At 36.4% G+C, this 17631-nt stretch overlaps 2 protein-coding genes across 10 annotated transcripts in view; one reads left to right on the forward strand and one right to left on the reverse strand.

Annotated features, from left to right (window-relative positions):
- EFCAB7 (EF-hand calcium binding domain 7) overlaps positions 1 to 11538 on the reverse strand; it is a 45573-nt gene extending 34035 nt beyond the window's left edge. Inside the window, exons 1-6 of one of the 5 annotated variants that reach the window (XM_084876054.1) lie at positions 11324 to 11538; positions 8685 to 8872; positions 3772 to 3983; positions 3073 to 3159; positions 2325 to 2520; positions 1290 to 1411 (exon numbers count right to left, since the gene is read on the reverse strand). In XM_084876054.1, coding sequence (XP_084732180.1) covers positions 1290 to 1411; positions 2325 to 2520; positions 3073 to 3159; positions 3772 to 3983; positions 8685 to 8872; positions 11324 to 11370 — 852 coding nt within the window. In that variant the 5' untranslated portion in view covers positions 11371 to 11538. Of the gene's footprint in view, positions 1 to 1289; positions 1412 to 2324; positions 2521 to 3072; positions 3160 to 3771; positions 3984 to 8684; positions 8876 to 11018; positions 11235 to 11258 lie in introns of those variants that run through there. The other 4 variants (XM_084876053.1, XM_084876052.1, XM_084876056.1 and 1 more) reach the window with 4 other exon arrangements.
- Positions 11539 to 11633: 95 nt separating this feature from the next.
- ITGB3BP (integrin subunit beta 3 binding protein) overlaps positions 11634 to 17631 on the forward strand; it is a 44744-nt gene continuing 38746 nt past the window's right edge. Inside the window, exon 1 of one of the 5 annotated variants that reach the window (XM_084876064.1) lies at positions 11634 to 11772. In XM_084876064.1, the coding sequence (XP_084732190.1) occupies positions 11768 to 11772 (5 nt within the window). In that variant the 5' untranslated portion in view covers positions 11634 to 11767. The remainder of the gene's footprint in view (positions 11773 to 17631) is intronic. The other 4 variants (XM_084876060.1, XM_084876061.1, XM_084876062.1 and 1 more) reach the window with 4 other exon arrangements.

Genomic DNA, 17631 nt, shown 5'->3' on the forward strand with positions numbered 1-17631 from the left:
AAAGCTAAGATTCAGGCAGCACTTACAATAGTGCTTGGCAAAGAGTAGTCACTCAATAAATATGTTTAAAAAATTAATAAGTGAAATACTATGCTGTATTACATTGGTATATTAATAATCAAATAAAAATTTTCATATTTTAAAATTCAAGACCCATATTTTATAACTAAACAAAAAAGATGGCATACACTACCTTTTAGTAAGTAATTGTTGAATAAAATTAAATTAAAGGAATTGGTATGGGCCCAATTAATAAGTGCATGATACAGAGAAAAAGTTTTACTATGGCCTTAATATAATCCATATTAATATCTATTTATCTTTCTCTTTACATTAGCTAAACTTATATTTATTTATACCTTGAATCAGGTAAACCACAATCATTTAAGTAAGTTAATTTTATTATCATTTAACTTAGTTTCAAAATACAAAAAGCTTCTATTAGTGGAAAATAATATTGCTGGTACACAAAATATTGTATGTGAACATGTTGGACATACACACCAAATTGCTTAGGGTGTATAGATTCCTAAACAGTCTGAACAAAATTCCTTGGAGATAATGTTTTAAAATTTTAATATAGAACAAATGTCACTGTCTAGCAATTTAAAGATATAAGGGACTTCAGAGTTCAATTACAAATACAGAGTTGTTATTTGAAACAAAAATGTAGCTCTTGAGAACAATCAGTTCAGTTTTCTAACAGCAGTTATAGTATGTGGTCATAACCATTTTCCCCCCCTTTTACAGAGGTCTCTAGGTACACATTTTTAATGTATCCTAGCAGTTTCCAGTTAATGTTTTATATTTTTGTAGCTATTATTTTCTGTTGAAAGAAAACTGGTAAAGGTTGAGTCTAGAAAGGGAAAACAAAGAAAGAAGATCAATATTAACACTCTACAAATATTGACTTAGCAAAGTGACTTTGTTGTCTTTCTCTCATAGGAATTGATGTTAAATGAATGATTTATTTATAAGCAACATGAAAAGTATTTGTTAAAACAAACAAAAAATTGCTTGGTAAAGTAAATAGATAATCTGTTCATCAAGTTCAAAAATTGAAGAGTGAACATTTTCAAAATGAAGACCTTTTAATAATATTCTTATTCATCATTTTCACTTTAAAATATTATAGCTGGTTTATAGGTAGAAATGCTGCTATCTACAGAAAAGCCTCAAAAATTTACATCACAAACTTTACTGGTTCCCTGTAGACACCAATAATTATTAATAAACTTTGTTAACTTTTTTTTAGAAAAAGTCTTACCTATTAATTTAAAATACTATACCTTTATTGAGTTTGGCTCGGTTAACTTTGAGTTTCGGTTACTATTAGCCTCCATGGTAATTGTGAAAGAAACAGATGTTTTGAGCTTTCTGCTTGTTGCCAGTAAAGAACTCCTGGAGTCACCTGCAACAAGTAATAGACATTTGGTCTCCCATTATTAAAAGCTGTCAAAAGAAAGTTTGTTGTAAATACAAAGTAGTATAAGTGGTTTGTGTACTAATTTTGTTCTCCCTATTGAAATAAAGTCAGAAGTTTTACATTTACCAGACTTTAAAGGTCCCTAATTTATGGGCTACTAACAAGATACTTTATTTCAGTATGTCATCTTTTAGCCTGAATTTTAGTTTTAATAAAATATAATGAGTATAGTCAAATCAAGTTCCATTATAAAATTTTACTTCAATAGATTTTTATAGCTAAGCGAGTCTAAAAATGATAGCTGGCAAAGGTTGGATTCTCTCATTTTTTTTATCACTAATAAGTGAAAATGGAAGGAAAAATTTATCTGAATATAACCCTACATTCTTGATGAAGAAATTCTTAGTTCGTAGCGGCATTATTTATAATAGCCAAGATCTGAAAACAGCCTAAGTGCCCATCAATAGATGAGTGGATAAAAAGCTGTGGTACATTTACACCATGGAATACTACACAGCCATAAAAAGAAGGAACTCTTATCTTTTGTGACAGCATGAAGGACCTGGGTAGTATTATGCTAAGTGAAATAAGTCAGCCAAAGAAAGACAAATACCATATGATCTCACTTATATGTGGGATGTAATGAACAAAATGAACTAGCCAACAAAATAGAACCAGAGGCATGGATACATGGAACAGATTGACAGCTGTCAGAGGGGGAACTGGATGAAAGAAGGTGAAGAGATTAGCCAAAGAACATATATGCATAACCCACAGACACAGACAACAGTGAGGTGATGGCCAGAGGGGGGTGATGGGGCAGGTAAAGGGAAGGGGAAATGGCGACATCTGTAACAGTGTCAACAATAAAAATAAAGTTTAAAATAAAAATAAATACCTTTATTTGAGAATGTTTCCTGATCAGTTTTTCTTATGATTCTAGGCGATGGTTTTGGTACTGGTGATGGGTCCCTTTCAGGGAATCCTTCAATGTGGCTTCCAAACTGTTGACGCCTCAGTTTGCTGTCAACATCCAGTTTTTCCAGAGTAGTTTTGAGACACTGCTCATTGGTTGTCATATATAATTTACAAAACTACAGGAAATAAAAAAAGTAGTCCAGTCGCTAAAACATTCAATCATACGTTTGGGAGGAGAAAGCAAATGCACATTAGTAGGCAAGGAATAGACTGATTGATGGAATATGTTTCCTATTGAACTAGGGTACTCATTTTATTTTCTTGAGTCAGACTGACCACCCTCAAGTGACCTAGTGAAATACAACCATGATTCATTGAGGAAGTCATACTCTGAGTGAAAATAAAATGTTACACAAAGAAAGGTGGTTTATTATTATTTTTTTTTACAACACATGTACACTTGGATTTGTTCTAAGTAATTTTATGATTCTTCCACCCCAGAAAGGAGAGTCTCTATGTTTTTTGCATGGGTATATTGTGTGAATGTGCATGTATTTTTAACTTGGTTATATTCTTTTAATGTAGTCATCAGATTACAATTGTGGTACTGGAGAGGTTAAATTTCAAGTACAATCAGTACACTATACAAGTATATTATTACCAATATTTTTAAAAATATGCTCTTTTAAAAACACTTCTACATAGTAAGCATATTTACATCAATGTACCTTGATGTAGTCAAATTTGCCATCAGCATTTACATCAGCCAAATTTATTACAGCATTTACTTCTTCTCGAGTCATCTTCTCACCTCTCTGAAAAAAACAATATTTATTTCAAAGCAACATGACTATTACTTTGCGATGCATGGGGAGAATGGAAATTCATTTTAATCTTTTCTATAAGTTTGACTATAAGTTTCATTATAAATCTCAGAACGAGTACTATGTTAAGCAAGTATAAAATTTATATAAAATTTCACAATTTTATTAACTTTTGTAAATGTGTGTTGAATTTCAATATACTAAATTTGAACAATGTGTAACATAGATCCAGTAATAACTATTAACATTACAATAATGATACCTTCTCACATTGTACCAAGAAAGAGAATCAATTCTGAATCCCATTAATACTTTGTTTCTCCTTTATCACATATGAATCACTGATTTATAGAGTTCTGAGCAGGAAAAGAATTGCATGGAAGCACAAGGGGATTGCAAAGTGGGCTCAATTTTACACTTTGTCTTTTATTTACAAAGCACCTTTCATCCAGAAGGATCCTTAAGTACTTTATAAACAACATATATATGATTCATTTCACCTGCCAATGAAATCATTATTTTTAATGTGGATTTTGGTTGCCAAAAGTAGATTCCAAGTTTTTACAAAATACACATATTACAAAACTGTTTCACAGATCTTACCTTTGTTAGAAGTTTATAAAGGTCAGTGTGTAAAATAGAGCCATCATCATTTATATCTAATTGTTTAAATGATTTGAGCAGTTCTGCTTTTGAAGTAGGCTTTTCCTTTCTTAAAATTATACAAAAATCATCAAAATTCAGTTTGGCAGTTTGAGGTGTCCAATACTTATCAATAGTCTTTTGGGATGGATTTCTTCCTGCATGCTGAAGAGCTGCCCAATAAAACAAGTATTATTTTTAAAGTAGCATTTGGAATTGGTATTTAAGTATATTTTTTCTTAAAATCATTATATACTAAAGGCCCAGTGCATGAAATTCATGCAAGGGTAGGCCTTCGCAGCACCAACTGCCTCATGGCCCAGGCCCCGCCCATTGGTCGTTCAGGAAGGTCATTCCGCCATCTGGTCTAATTAGCACCTTAGCTCTTTATTATACAGGATTACAACATTATACAAAAGTACACAAATACAAATATATTACCTTTGATTTTGCTAATATATAGGTTTACAATTGTATGTAAAATAGTTTATTCTTTTATTTATTAAGTACTGTATTATTTTCTATACAAATAACCTACTTTTGCTCCAACATATATGTAAATATATATGTATAAGTATATATATCCAACTAAAGATTATTGATTTATTAATGCCAGAATTAAATAGATTTTTCTATTCTAACAGTTTTTTTTCTCAACCTGCATAGTTTAATTACCTGGTTCACTTCATAAGAGTGCTTGGAGAAAAGAAAATATTAAAAAACAAAACCATCTACTTGTTTTGAGGACATAAGAATAACCATAAAAATCATAAATTATTACTTTTTTCTGGTTCAACAAATATCTTAATGTAATGAGGAAATAATTAGTTTGACAATAGTACTATCACCAAGGCATGATACCTAAAATGTTCATCATTGCTAGATATTATAATTTCAAGAACATCATGTCCCACATGTCAAATAGAGGCAGAAAAAATACCTAGTTACAGCTATAGCCCTACTAAAAATCAAGAATGTCAACAAACTTAAGAGAAGACAATTTCAGAGCTACAATAGTCAAATCACTTTTTATTTTTATCCAGAACATTTGAAAATAATCCTATAGCCAGGCCAGTGTGGCTCAGTGCTTGAGTGTTGACCCATGCACCCAGAGGTCACTAGTTTGATTCCCAATCAGGGTACATGCTTGGGTTGCGGTCTTAATTCCCAGGAAGGGGCATATATATTTTTCCTTAAAGATATATATCTCAGGGTAATAGAGACAACTGTAAGTCCATTATATTGAACTTCCACTGTGCACAGGCATAACACAGTGTGATACAAGCTTCTTGGCTCCTCAGTTTTATAATTTCAATAGAAAGTGCACACCTGAAGTGTAAAATTGCTACCTGTAGTCATGATTTATAGTTAATAACATATTAGAAGTCCATAGACCAAAAGAAATGTTCCCATCCTAGTGCATCATTTCTAGACAAAGCTTTGGCACAAAAACAGGAACAAGCTCATCATCTAGAGGTGCCTTTCAGAGCTACAAAAAGTGTAAGCTGTAGTAATTGACATCTTCCGTTCACCTAGAAAGCCTTTATGGAAATTTGTAACAGTGGAGATAATATAATTTTTTTTTTTTTAATTTCCACAGGTCTATTCTGGATGTAGACAAAAATCCTGATTACCATGCTGTTTTAGGAATAAAGAGCAGTATTTTGCCTAGTTTATAAAAAGACAATTCCTTAATTCATCTATCAAGAAAATAAAGATAAATGTTTTAGCATTCCACCCCCAGCCAACCTTTACCCTTTAAAACAAGCATGTCAAAGCCATGGCCTGCGGGCCACGTGACCCACAATGAATATTTTTGTGACCCAGCCAATATAACGGTATGTAGAAACGTTTTAATAAGAATTTCATAACTTAATTTTTACAATATCATGTTACACATAATTATTAATACTGCTCAACAACATTTGCTGATGACTAATTAGTATAATCTTGTTGCATTCATTTCTCTTATGCGCCTTACACGCAGGAGCATCATTTCTCTCCACTGATACTAGCAGCGAATATTTTAGTAGCTGACTGCCATGTCATTAGTTTTGTTTGGTGTGTGCAACAGGAATATTTTGCTTTCAGAGAATAAGAAAAATAGGTTTATTTGCGTTGTGCTTATTAAATTATGCAGTTATTCAGTGTCTGGTAAGGTAATGTTCAAGAAAAAATATTAATTTTTATTAAAGTGTTCTATTATTTTATGTTAATGATTACTCATTTATTTCAGCCCTTTGTTATTCAGCATGTCTCTATCAAAATAAACCTACGTTTCTATGAAAATTGAAGCTTTTGTTTTTTTGCTTAAACTTAAACCTTGTTTATTTGGCCCATGTTAGCTTTTGAGTTTGATATGCTTGCTTTAAAAGCTGGGAATGCACCATAGCCAGTTTGACTCAGTGGATAGAGTTTCAGCCTGTGGACTGAAGGGCCCCAGGTTTGATTCCAGTCAAGGGCATATGCCTGGGTTGTGGGTTCGATCCATAGTAGGAAGCCTGCAGGAGGAAGTCTATCAACTATTCTCTCTTATCATTAATGTTCCTATATCTCTCTCCATCTCTGAAATCAATAAAAATATATTTACATAAATAAATTCTGGGAATACAAGTAGGACCCCAGTGAAGTTATTTGAAGTCAAAAGCCCATGTAAAGAAAATGGTATTTCATCCAGTTTTGAAACCTCTTTCCCACAAGCATATGCTTGTAGCTATCTTCAACAACAAAATATTTTAAAAGAAACTATCTTTCTCAGAATAAAACTCATTGTGCCCCAAAAATGCACTAAGTTAAGAAATAGGTATAATTTAGTAACTTCTAACCTAATTTTAATTATTTGGAGCCCATTATAAGTTTGTTAACATTAAACATATTATGTAACTACTAGAGGCCCAGTGCACGAATTTGTGCACAGTGGGGTCCCTTGGCCTGGCCTGCAGGATTGGGCCTAAACTGGCTTTCTGACATCCCCTGAGTGGCCCAGGATTGCGAGAGGATGCAGGCCAGGCTGAGGGAACCCAATGGCGCACAATCAGGGTCTGGGAGGGACATGGCAGGTTTGCCAGCCTGGGAGGAGCCATAGGAGGGCTCCAGGGCATGCCTGGTCCATTTTGCTGAATCCTGATCAGCCGGATCCCAACAGCAAGCTAACCTACCAGTCGGAGCGTCTGCCCCCTGGTGGTCAATGCACACCAAAGCAAGCCGTTGAGTGTCCTTAACATATCATTAGCATATTATACTTTGATTGATTGAATGGATGACCAGACAATGGGACACTTATCATATTAAGCTTTTAATATATAGGATAGATGTTTAAAGGTTACACAAAGATATTGATCTTCTGCCAGGGTTTACTTTAATCTTTGACACAAGTCTATAATACCTGTATTATTTATCAAATGGGGGTAGGAGAAAGGAATTCTAAAGTCCTGATACTGGTACTACTCTATCTGACCTTCTTAAAATGGAATGTCAAAACACATGTTATGTGCAGCAATGGCTGAAAGATATAATGAAAAACATAGTAGTAATAAAGAGACATCACTGGTTCACACTACCACTTTTTAAAATCTAGATTATGTGAAATCAGTCATTACAAAGAGTATTCCACCATAAAACCAAAAGTGTATAACACTGAAGTGACAAAAACTGCATTATTATCCTCCCAGGTAATTCTATAAGACTGATATCACCTTAGTAATACCTATTCAATTATTCACAAACTAAATGCCATTTAGCAAAAAGCATGTTAAACTTTTAAAATCTTGAGATCTCAGCCAATTTTCAAAAGAATAAAGAGGAAAAAACCCTAAAACATAAATTATGTTATATTCCACAAAATGGATTTCCTCAAATAGAGATCTTACTGCATAAAAACCCAAGACATTGCAAAAATATGTCATATTTTTTATTAAAGGAAACTGCTTCTAACATTGTCAAAATAACTACTCAGAAAGTTATTAGCCTTAATGAAAATAACATGTGTATTCATTGTTGTCGTATACCACTCTCTTAGGTCTAAAGACCTCCAAATTATTCAATTCAGCTGTAAGAACCAAATTCCTTGTTTGAGGGAATATTTGCAACCTGAGGAATTCAAAACACAACGGGGAGAAGCAAAATAAGACCAACTCTCCACCCACACACAAAACCAAGCCAACCAAAACCCAAACCCAGAACTCTTAATTCTCTTAAAATTTCAGTTATCTATATATATAAAAGCCTAAGCCACTGTTAGAACCAGACTACAGGCTGGTAGTTATAATGTGCACTGACCACCAGGGTAGCTATGATGTACACTGACCACACTCAATGCAGAAGCTGTCTTCTGATAGTCAGTGCACTTCCACAGCCAACCTTCTGCGGCCGGACAACCTCCTGAGGTCCCTCCCCAACACCGGTTGGCCCTGATTGGCTGATCGCCAGACAAGCCAAGGGACCCCACCAGTGCATGAATTCCTGCACCAGGCCTCTAGTTTCCTAATACTTCTCTTTTATAGCCATGTACCCCATTTTTATATATCTTTCACATCTTCCTTAATATAGGTCAAATTCAGAGTAGTTATTCAGATGTCAAAAGTGTTTTAATTCTATCGTAAATCTTCCTGTTCCAAAATGAGAATTGTAAAAAAAAATTGAAAGCAAGTAATTTAGGTTTAAAAATATGATTCTATCCTGCTTAAACACTGAAGCTTTTATTTTGAAGATGCTACAATATGTAACTATATAAAATAGCACAATAGCATAAAACAGTACTTCCATTGCTCAAACAACTAAAATTGGGGATGATTCGACAACATAATTCTAATTACAGTCTTGCTAATCGAATTAACTTTCAACAAACAAAGCAAAATATTTTTTGTTTTTTTTACCTAAGTAAAGTTGATCTTTAGAATTAATGTTTTCTAAGCTGCTTTTGAAAACAGTTAAATAGGCAGCTCTACAGTTCATATAAAATATCTCCTCTTCATTTAGTGGATATTTCTTTGTTCGAGGACTCTCACAAAGCGATGATTTCTGACTGGAGAAGGCTGTATCACTTCCTGGACTGATGGCCATTCTACTAGAAAATAATTTTAAAAACTGGTTTAGTAAATGTTAATCCCCTAAAGTGCAAATGTCATCTTGCCTTTCAAATGGGAGTGGGGGAATCAAGACATCAAAGTTTTTAGTTGGGGGGGGGGGGAGATGAACATTAAAATATGCATAAGGTTGTATTATCTGTTAAACTAGAAAAGTGTATATATATATATATATATATATATATATATATATGAACAAAACAAAGATGTAACAAATACAAAGAAGAAGCATAAGAAAGAAAAAACCTACATCTATTTTCTCAAAAAAAAAAAAAAAAAAACAGGAGTCAGTTAAGACAGTGTTTTTCAACCTTTTTTGGGCAAAGGCACACTTGTTTCATGAAAAAAATCACAAGGCACACCACCATTAGAAAATGTTAAAAAATTTAACTCTGTGCCTATATTGACTATATATAAAGTAATTCTCTTGAATAGGAATCAAATAAACACAAAGAAAGTATTTTATAATTACTTTATTATGAAATATTAAGTAAACAAAATAGTGAAAAATTATAAAATTCTTGTCTTGTCTGCACCTACGGCACACCAGGCAACAGCGGTTGAAAAACGCTGAGTTAAGACACTTCATAGGATTGTCATGAGGATTAATCCCATTAATATATGTGAAGCATACAGAACAGTGCCTGGCACAAATTAAGTGCTAAAGAATATGCAGATAGAAACTCCACAGTAACAAGAACATGGATGTAATGCGATTGGCAGTTGGCATCCATCTCCACAGCAGGATCGAGCAAGTCACTTCACTAACCTTTCCATAATGCAGGCCCACATTGTACATGACTGGATTTTTAAAAATCCCATTTATAGTGTTATCATGAGATTTTACTGTGTTCCATTAATAATAATAATGTTTTGGGCCAAAACCGGTTTGGCTCAGTGGATAGAGCGTCAGCCTGCGGACTGAGGGAACCCTGGTTCGATTCCGGGCAAGGGCATGTACCTTGGTTGCGGGCACATCCCCTGTAGGGGGTGTGCAGGAGGCAGCTGATTGATCATTCTCTCTCATCGATGTTTCTAACCCTCTATCCCTCTCTCGTCCTCTGTAAAAAATCAATAAAATATATTTTTTTAAAAATAAAAATGTTTTGGGTTTATATAACACCTCTGCCCATAATTGCTTAAAGAAAGGTCATACATCACGATGTATCCCTACTACAGTGGTCAGGCATTTTTAGTCCATTTCACAGGTAAGAACATGGAGGGGCACAGAGTCGCCCATTGAATAGTAGGTAGCAAAGGTCAGTAAATTTCAGTAACCGTTTCTTCTTTATTCACGTGAATGAAGGCGTCTTGTGCGATAGTTGCTATGAGGCACTAAATTGTGCCGGCGGTCTAACAGCTTCCAACATTACTGTACCCAGCTTTGACTTTAAAAAAAAATACATTCCAGCCTAATAAATTGAATATCTCAGGTTCAACAATAAGACGACACAGGTAGGGTCCCCTTCAGGACTCATTGGATTCTGACTCCAGAGGCCTAAATCACTCGCACCTTCTTGAATTATATAGGCCTTTTCCACTTGGGGAAGAAAGATAATAATCGCTTATCATGGATGAAGTACCCTATTTATAATACACAGACCGCCTGCCTGACACTTCCCTATTACACCAGATTTAGAAGGACCCCGCAGGGATGTGGTGTCACAGTCTGGTTACTGCAAATTGGTACCAGTATAATTAAGCATCCGAGTTTTAAACACATATGCGTGCACGCACCTCCTCAAAAAAAAAAAAAAAAAAAGGGAAAGAAAACCGTTCAAAAGAGGAGACGTTCATTTTGCAGCAAACAATTTTAAAATGTAAGGGTTTTTATTTATTCATTTTGGATTGTCTCCGAATACTCCTTCCAAATAAGGCGACTCCCTCACGTGGAAATCCCATGGCAGAAATGTTGCAGAATTCTATTCTTCCCCTTTCGGTGAGGAGAGCCTAGACTAGAGCTTAAATAACTAGTATATAACGGTGTAACCCCCCCCCTCAGGCTTGGAAACCTCCTTCATTTAAAACTCCAGCCCAAGAGTCAGGCAGGGGCCTAAGGGAGCTCCATGCAGCAAACGGCTCCATCCATAACGGGCCGCACCGCAGCGAGAAGAATAAACTCACAGGCGCCTCGGGCTCTGAAAGGGTCGAGTGGAAACAGAGAGCTCCCTGCGCGGAGATTTATGTCCCACTGCTGGTCTCGGGCAACATCTCTGTCTTTTTGTGTGTCTCGGAGCAGGAAACTGCATTTTAGAGGTACATTTCGGGCACCTCCGCGGACCCGGTGTTAGTCTGACAGCGAAGCAAAAGCAGCGGGTTGGGGGGGCCAAGCCGAGCAGAGAGAGACCGCGAGCGGATGGCTACCTAATGTCGGTTTACAGACGGAGGGGCGCAGCCAGTTCTCTGCACGGACTCCACAATCCGCTCACCGAAGCCGAAGCCGGACGACGGACCGCGGCCGTTCTCTAATCACCATGGCAACGGCTCCTCTCTGCCACCGGAAATCAGATGCAGAGCGCCTCCCCCAGAAAGGTCCGGCTAGGAATGTCGGGATCGTTCATCCTCAGGGATCAGAGGCGGTCCTGCCGCTCCTCTATGCTGGGGCGGGTGTGGCCGGAATGTGTGAGCGAGGAGGCCCTGGGCTGCACGGCAAGGGGCTGGAAGCGGGCTCTGACCGACGAGCCCTCCTCTTTTCCGCACCGGAACTCGTTGTCGCGGGGACGGTGTTTCCGGCGGGCTACATTTGAGTGTAACACCTCGGAGGCTCGCCCGCGCTTTTCAGGCTCAGGGTTGCCCTCGGGAGGGTCTGTCTTCGGAAGAGGCTGCCGGGGTTAGTGTGATCCGGCGGCAGTGGTCCTCCCCTCGGTGTGGAAATGCCGTAGGTATCGCCCTCCAGGTAGTGCTATTTGCCGGGTCCTTCTGCGAGCCAGGAGAGTTGTTGTTGTTGTTTTAAGAAACCTTTTTTTTTGTTTTGTTTTGTTTTTCTACTTTTCCGAATATAAGCTTGCCTCCTCCGCCGACAGTTCCTGGTGCTTACCTACTGGACACCTCTACCCACCTCTGCTCACCTTCCAGCCGCGGTTACGGGGTACACTTGGTCCACGTGAATCCCGACTGTCCAAGGCTTTTGACTGGCTTTATAGGCTGTGGGTTGTCGTCTGTGATGTATTTTAGTGCTTGGAGTCATTTCAGATAGGGTTAGCATGCCTAGAATGGGGTAGAGGCGATTGGAACACGCCGTATCATTTGATAAGGCCCGTTCGTGTGGTGAGTTCCTGTAAGCTTGTAGGATAACTCAAGAACTGGGTCTCCGGGACTCTTTCAGCCTCCTCACCTGGGAATCTGCTGTGAGATTCATTCCCCTCCCCTATGTGGGGGTCTACTGGTTCTTAAATAAATTTCCATCCCTGGTATATGAGAGAGAGAGAGAGAGAGAGAGAGAGAGAACTGGGTCTCAAGAGACCTGGAATCCAGCAATGAAAGGGGGAAGAGTAGCCAATTCTGGCGTCAGTTTCTTAAATAAATTTCCATCCCTGGTATATGAGAGAGAGAGAGACAGAGAGAGAACTGGGTCTCAAGAGACCTGGAATCCAGCAATGAAAGGGGGAAGAGTAGCCAATTCTGGCGTCAGTTTCCTCATTGCTGCTATATAGAAACTTTTAAAAAGCTCAGAAAATAAGTTTTTCTTTGGGGTGGAGGGATTAATATCTAACACGTGAAATTTTCTGGCTGTCCTTGTCCCCAGGTTGACTTAGGTACCCCCTCCTGTGCATTTCTAAAGTAACTTATTCCACTGCGGACCTAAGGGTTCCATTCCCGTCAAGGGCATGTACCTCGGTTGTAGGATTCTCCCCCACCCCCTTAGTGCCCCCAGGAGGGAACCAATCTCACATGGATGTTTATCTCTGTCTTTCCCTCTCTCTTCCAATCTCTCTAAAAACCAATGGGAAAATATCCTAAGGTGAGGATTAAAAAAAAGAAAGAAAAAAATAATTACTTGCATTTATTGAATCCTCATGATCTGGTACAGTTTTAACAATCTACCTACCCATTCTCATTGAATCCTAAAAAAGGACTTTAGAGGTAGAGGCTACTATTATCTATACTTTCCAGTATATTATCTATACTACGTTTTTATTGATTTCAAAGAGGAAGGGAGAGGGAGAGAGAGAGAAAGAACAATGATGAGAGAGAATCATTGATTGGCTGCCTCCTGCACCCGCACACTGAGGCCACAGCTCGAGGTGACCTCCTGGTTCATAGGTCTATGCTCAACCACTGAGCATGCCTGCCGGGCCAATGATATCCTTAAAAGTTAGGATTATTGAAAAGGTTTTGCTTTTGCCTCAGGATTAAGCAAGAAGACTTGCCTTCCTACTGCTGCACTATAAAAAAGTCCAGTTAACACTTTTGTGAATCTTTAAGGATAATGTAGCAAAAGTCCTGCTAAATAAGAACACAATGGAAACTGGTGTGCATTTGCTTAATAAGTGGTGATACCTATGATCCCATTCTGTATAGATAGTGGGGAACCAAAAAAAAACGATTAAAAGTGGAACTTTTGGGTAATTGTTTTCCTAACATACTAACAGGTACATGTTATATTAGAAGTGTCTGTGGTACAGATATTCCGACAATAAATAACCTTAAAGTTGAGGTTGACATCATAGGACATATATCTGACACAAATTTATTTTTAGAATACCGTATTTTCCGGCATATAAGATGACTTTTGAAACGAAAAAAAGCCTGCTCAGATTGGCCAGAGTCAGAGAGGCGGTCTATTAAAAAAAGAACTGGTGTTGCCTCGGAAGTGGGGGGTAGTCTTATACAGCGAATATAGGCCTAAACCTATGTTTTAACTGTAAAATTAGGGGGTCGTCTTGTACGCCGGGAAATACGGTAGCCATTTCTGTTCATTAAAAGATTTCTAACTTATAAGCATACTCCTGTGAAGTAGCTGGCAATCTTATCATCCTTATTATAGTGAGGAGTAAATGGAAACACTGACATGCCAAATCATGTTTTTATTTTCCATTCAGAAATTTTCTACTAGTATACAGGCCAGTATTAAGTTTATGAAGCTCAGTGAGTTTGTGATTTGCCTAACTTTAGGGGAAGAACTTGGCAGAGCATCAAGGCTCCCTAAGTCTTTTCTGCTTTACTTATTTTATCTTCCTACCTCCTCTCCCCCACACATTCTTACCCTCAGCTCAGCTATTCAAATAATATGTAATCTAATGTTTTAAAAGTCATGTAAGATGTTGGGTTGCAGTCTTGATCCCCAGTAGGGGTCGTACGGGAGGCAGCCGATAAATGTTTCTCTCTCATCATTGGTGTTTCTATCTGCCATTCTCTTCCTCTCTGAATTCAATAAAAATATTAAGGGGAAAAAAGTTATAAGTCCTGTAAGAGAACCTCAAATGATATCATTCTTAATTCTTAATTAGGATCAAATGATAAGTTCACTTTTTTAGAATAATTTCTTTTGTGTTAAAATACACCTCATTTGAGTGGAATTGTGTAATATTTGTCCTTTTGTAATTGGCTTGTTTTACCAAGCATAATGTTTTCAAGGTTCATCTGTATTGTAGCATGTGTCAGAATTTCCTTTTCTTCTTCTTATCTTTACCCAAGTATATATTTTTATTGATTTGAGAGAGAGAAAAAAACATCAATTAGTTGCCTCCTGTACATACACTGACCAGAGATCAAATCACAACCTAGATATGTGCCCTGACCAGAATTGAACCCCCAACCTTTTGGTGTATGGGATAACACTTCAACCAATTGAGCCACCCAGTAAGGGCAGATTTTCCTTCCTTTTTAAGGTTGAATAATATTCCATTGTGTGTATGTATATGTGTATGTGTGTACCATTTTGTTTATTCATTCATCTGTGGATGGGCATTTGCATTACTTGTATTTTTTGGCTATTGTGAACAGTACTGCTGTGAACAGGGGTGTACAAATATCTGTTCATGTCCCTGCTTTCAATTCTTTGGGGTATATACCAGAAGTGGAATTGCTGCGTTAGATGATAATCCTATGTTTAATTTTTTGAGGAATTGCCCAAGTGTTTTCCAGAGCAACTGTGATTCTATAGCAGTGCATATGAGTTCTACTTTCTCTGCATCCTGACCAACACTTATTATCTGTTGTTGTTTTTATAGTAGCCATCCTACTACCCTGTTTCCCCAAAAATAAGACAGTGTCTTATATTAATTTTTCTCCCAAAGTTGCGCTAGGTCTTATTTTCAGGGGATGTTGTATCTTTCCATGCGCTAGGTCTTATTTTTGGGGGATGTCTTATTTTCGGGGAAACACGGTAGTTGTAAAGTGATCATCTCATTGTGGTTCTGATTTGCATTTCCTTAATATTAGTGCTCCTCTTAATATTAGTGATGTTGGGTATCTTTTCATGTGTTTATTGGCCATTTGTGTCTTTTTGGATAGATGTCTATTTGAGTTCTTTGCCTATTTTTGAGTACTCCATTTTTTTTAAACCAAGGTAGTAACCACAAAGGCTGCTTATAACTTTACAGAACTATCAGAGATATATCACTTTTAATTGCTAACTATTACTGGTAGCAGGAGAGTATATACCTTAGGAAAATAGCCCATATATCTAAGTTTTGTCTGTACTTCCTTTATAATATGTTTTATTCGTCTCTTCCTCTCTGTTCCTATGAACATTATCCTAATCTGCTTGACATCATCTCATGCTTGTATTACAGTTGTATCTGGATACAAGAGTGGGTTAAAAACAAAACAAAACATGTAAAAACCTATAGTAGGTGCTTAATTTAATAATTGATATCTTGACAGTGAGCTCAGTTCTGATAGATGGTAAGTAAGAATAGATGGTCATAAATTCCTCCAGTAACTTTGCTCTTCCTTACCTTTTCTTTAGTCCTTCCCCTTCAATTTAACAAAGATTTATGATGCATAGGACCTAGATCTGAGTTCTTTCACTTGAGCTGTGTGATAGTGGTCAACTTGTCCTTACTGAATTAGCTAAGTGATTTCTTTGATTTCTCTAATCTTTTCTGTTAATTTATTTTATGATTCTTGTAAATATTTTTAGCTTTTGATTATCGGATACCTGAATTATCTGTAAATTGCATTTCCCACAATAAAACATGGTTTAGATTCTCACTAAACTGTTAAACTGGGAGAGGCAATTTAATTCTCACTTTCACATATTTCCTTGGACTACTTAGGTCAGCCTAGGACCTAAACTAGAAGCCTTCAAATCCAAACATTTAGTTTCATTCTCTAGGAATTAACCAGGAATAATAAAGCAAAAATATTTTAAATAGTTAAGAACTGGGTGGGGTTTTGTTTCCTTCTGAAAGGTAGTATTGCATCTTTTAAAAATATATATATTTCTTTATTGATTTCAGAGAGGAAGGAAAAAGGAGAGAGATAGAAACATCAATGATGAGAGAGAGAATCATTGTTCATCTGCCATTTGGCATCGAGCCCACAACCCAGGCATGTGCCCTTGGCCAGAATTGGACCTAGGACCCTTCAGTCCGCAGATCGATGCTCTATCCACTGAGCAAAACTGGCTAGGGCACAGTATTGCATCTTAACAGCATTTCAAAATAAAGGATAAAAAAAAATGCTGTACTGCATACTTTTAATTTTTTATTTCTACTTTTGAAGTTTCATTAAATGCCAGAACATCTTACACACCTGAGTAGGGTAATGTACAGGCTGTCCCCCTAAAAATACACACTTTTTTCTTATAGCTCAATTGGTGCTTTCTTTTTGGATTTAATCCATTGGAATAAATAATTATTCAAAGTGGGACAACCTGTTTATTCCAAAACTAAATAAAAATACTCTTTTGGGGTTATCTGACATTTTACTTGTCCTTACCTCTATTATTGCTTCATTGAGAATTTATATTATATTGATTTCAAATAGACTTTAAAAATATATAATTAATTCTTTAAACCAGTTTAATTAATCTCAAGAAATAATATTATGTAATAGGCTAATATAGAAGTAATAGCAAATTTAAGTGAACCTTTTCTAGATAAAATTTTTATATTTAATATTTAATGAACAGTAATTTCTATAAATTGTCCATCCCTTTTATTTTTCTCACTCCTGTCACTTACTTGAAAGTCAGTAGCCAGTCATTTATGAATAGTCATTACTAGAATATATGTTTTTGTTTTCTATACTGCAGCCTTTAGCTATAATACAACCTTTTTTTCCTAATGCACAAATTCTCTAATATTTTAAATAACAATTTCTGTTTCTCAGGGATCAAGAAAATATTTATAACTTTGTATTTGTCACTGGGAAAACTACTTTTAATTTATATTGACCTTTTTCTCCTATGAGCATTTAGTCTGCATTCAATAAAATGTTGATGACTGCTCTTTAGAAGACAGCTGTATGAAATAAAGTATTATAAATATTCAGCTTTCCTTTCTAAGCATTGTCACCAACAGCTGGGCATCCAGTTTAGCAGAACAGATTTTGCACAGAGAGAGCCTGGCATCTTCCTGAATCAGTTTAGTGAAGGAGACAAAAAATAGTTTCATATGGATTGGGGACTTATAAAGACATAGAGCATCTGTTCTTCAGTTAAATCATAGTCTGATAACATTGAATTATGGTTAAAGCTACAAAAATGTGGAAAACTTGTTTCACCTTGCTCATATCTTTATTTTAATACCTAGTGCATTATTTGTGCAAATAATGTACTTTCAGTATC

This window comes from Pipistrellus hanaki (assembly GCF_964339955.1).
Source record: "Pipistrellus hanaki genome assembly, chromosome: 2".
Classification (NCBI taxonomy): domain Eukaryota; kingdom Metazoa; phylum Chordata; class Mammalia; order Chiroptera; family Vespertilionidae; genus Pipistrellus; species Pipistrellus hanaki.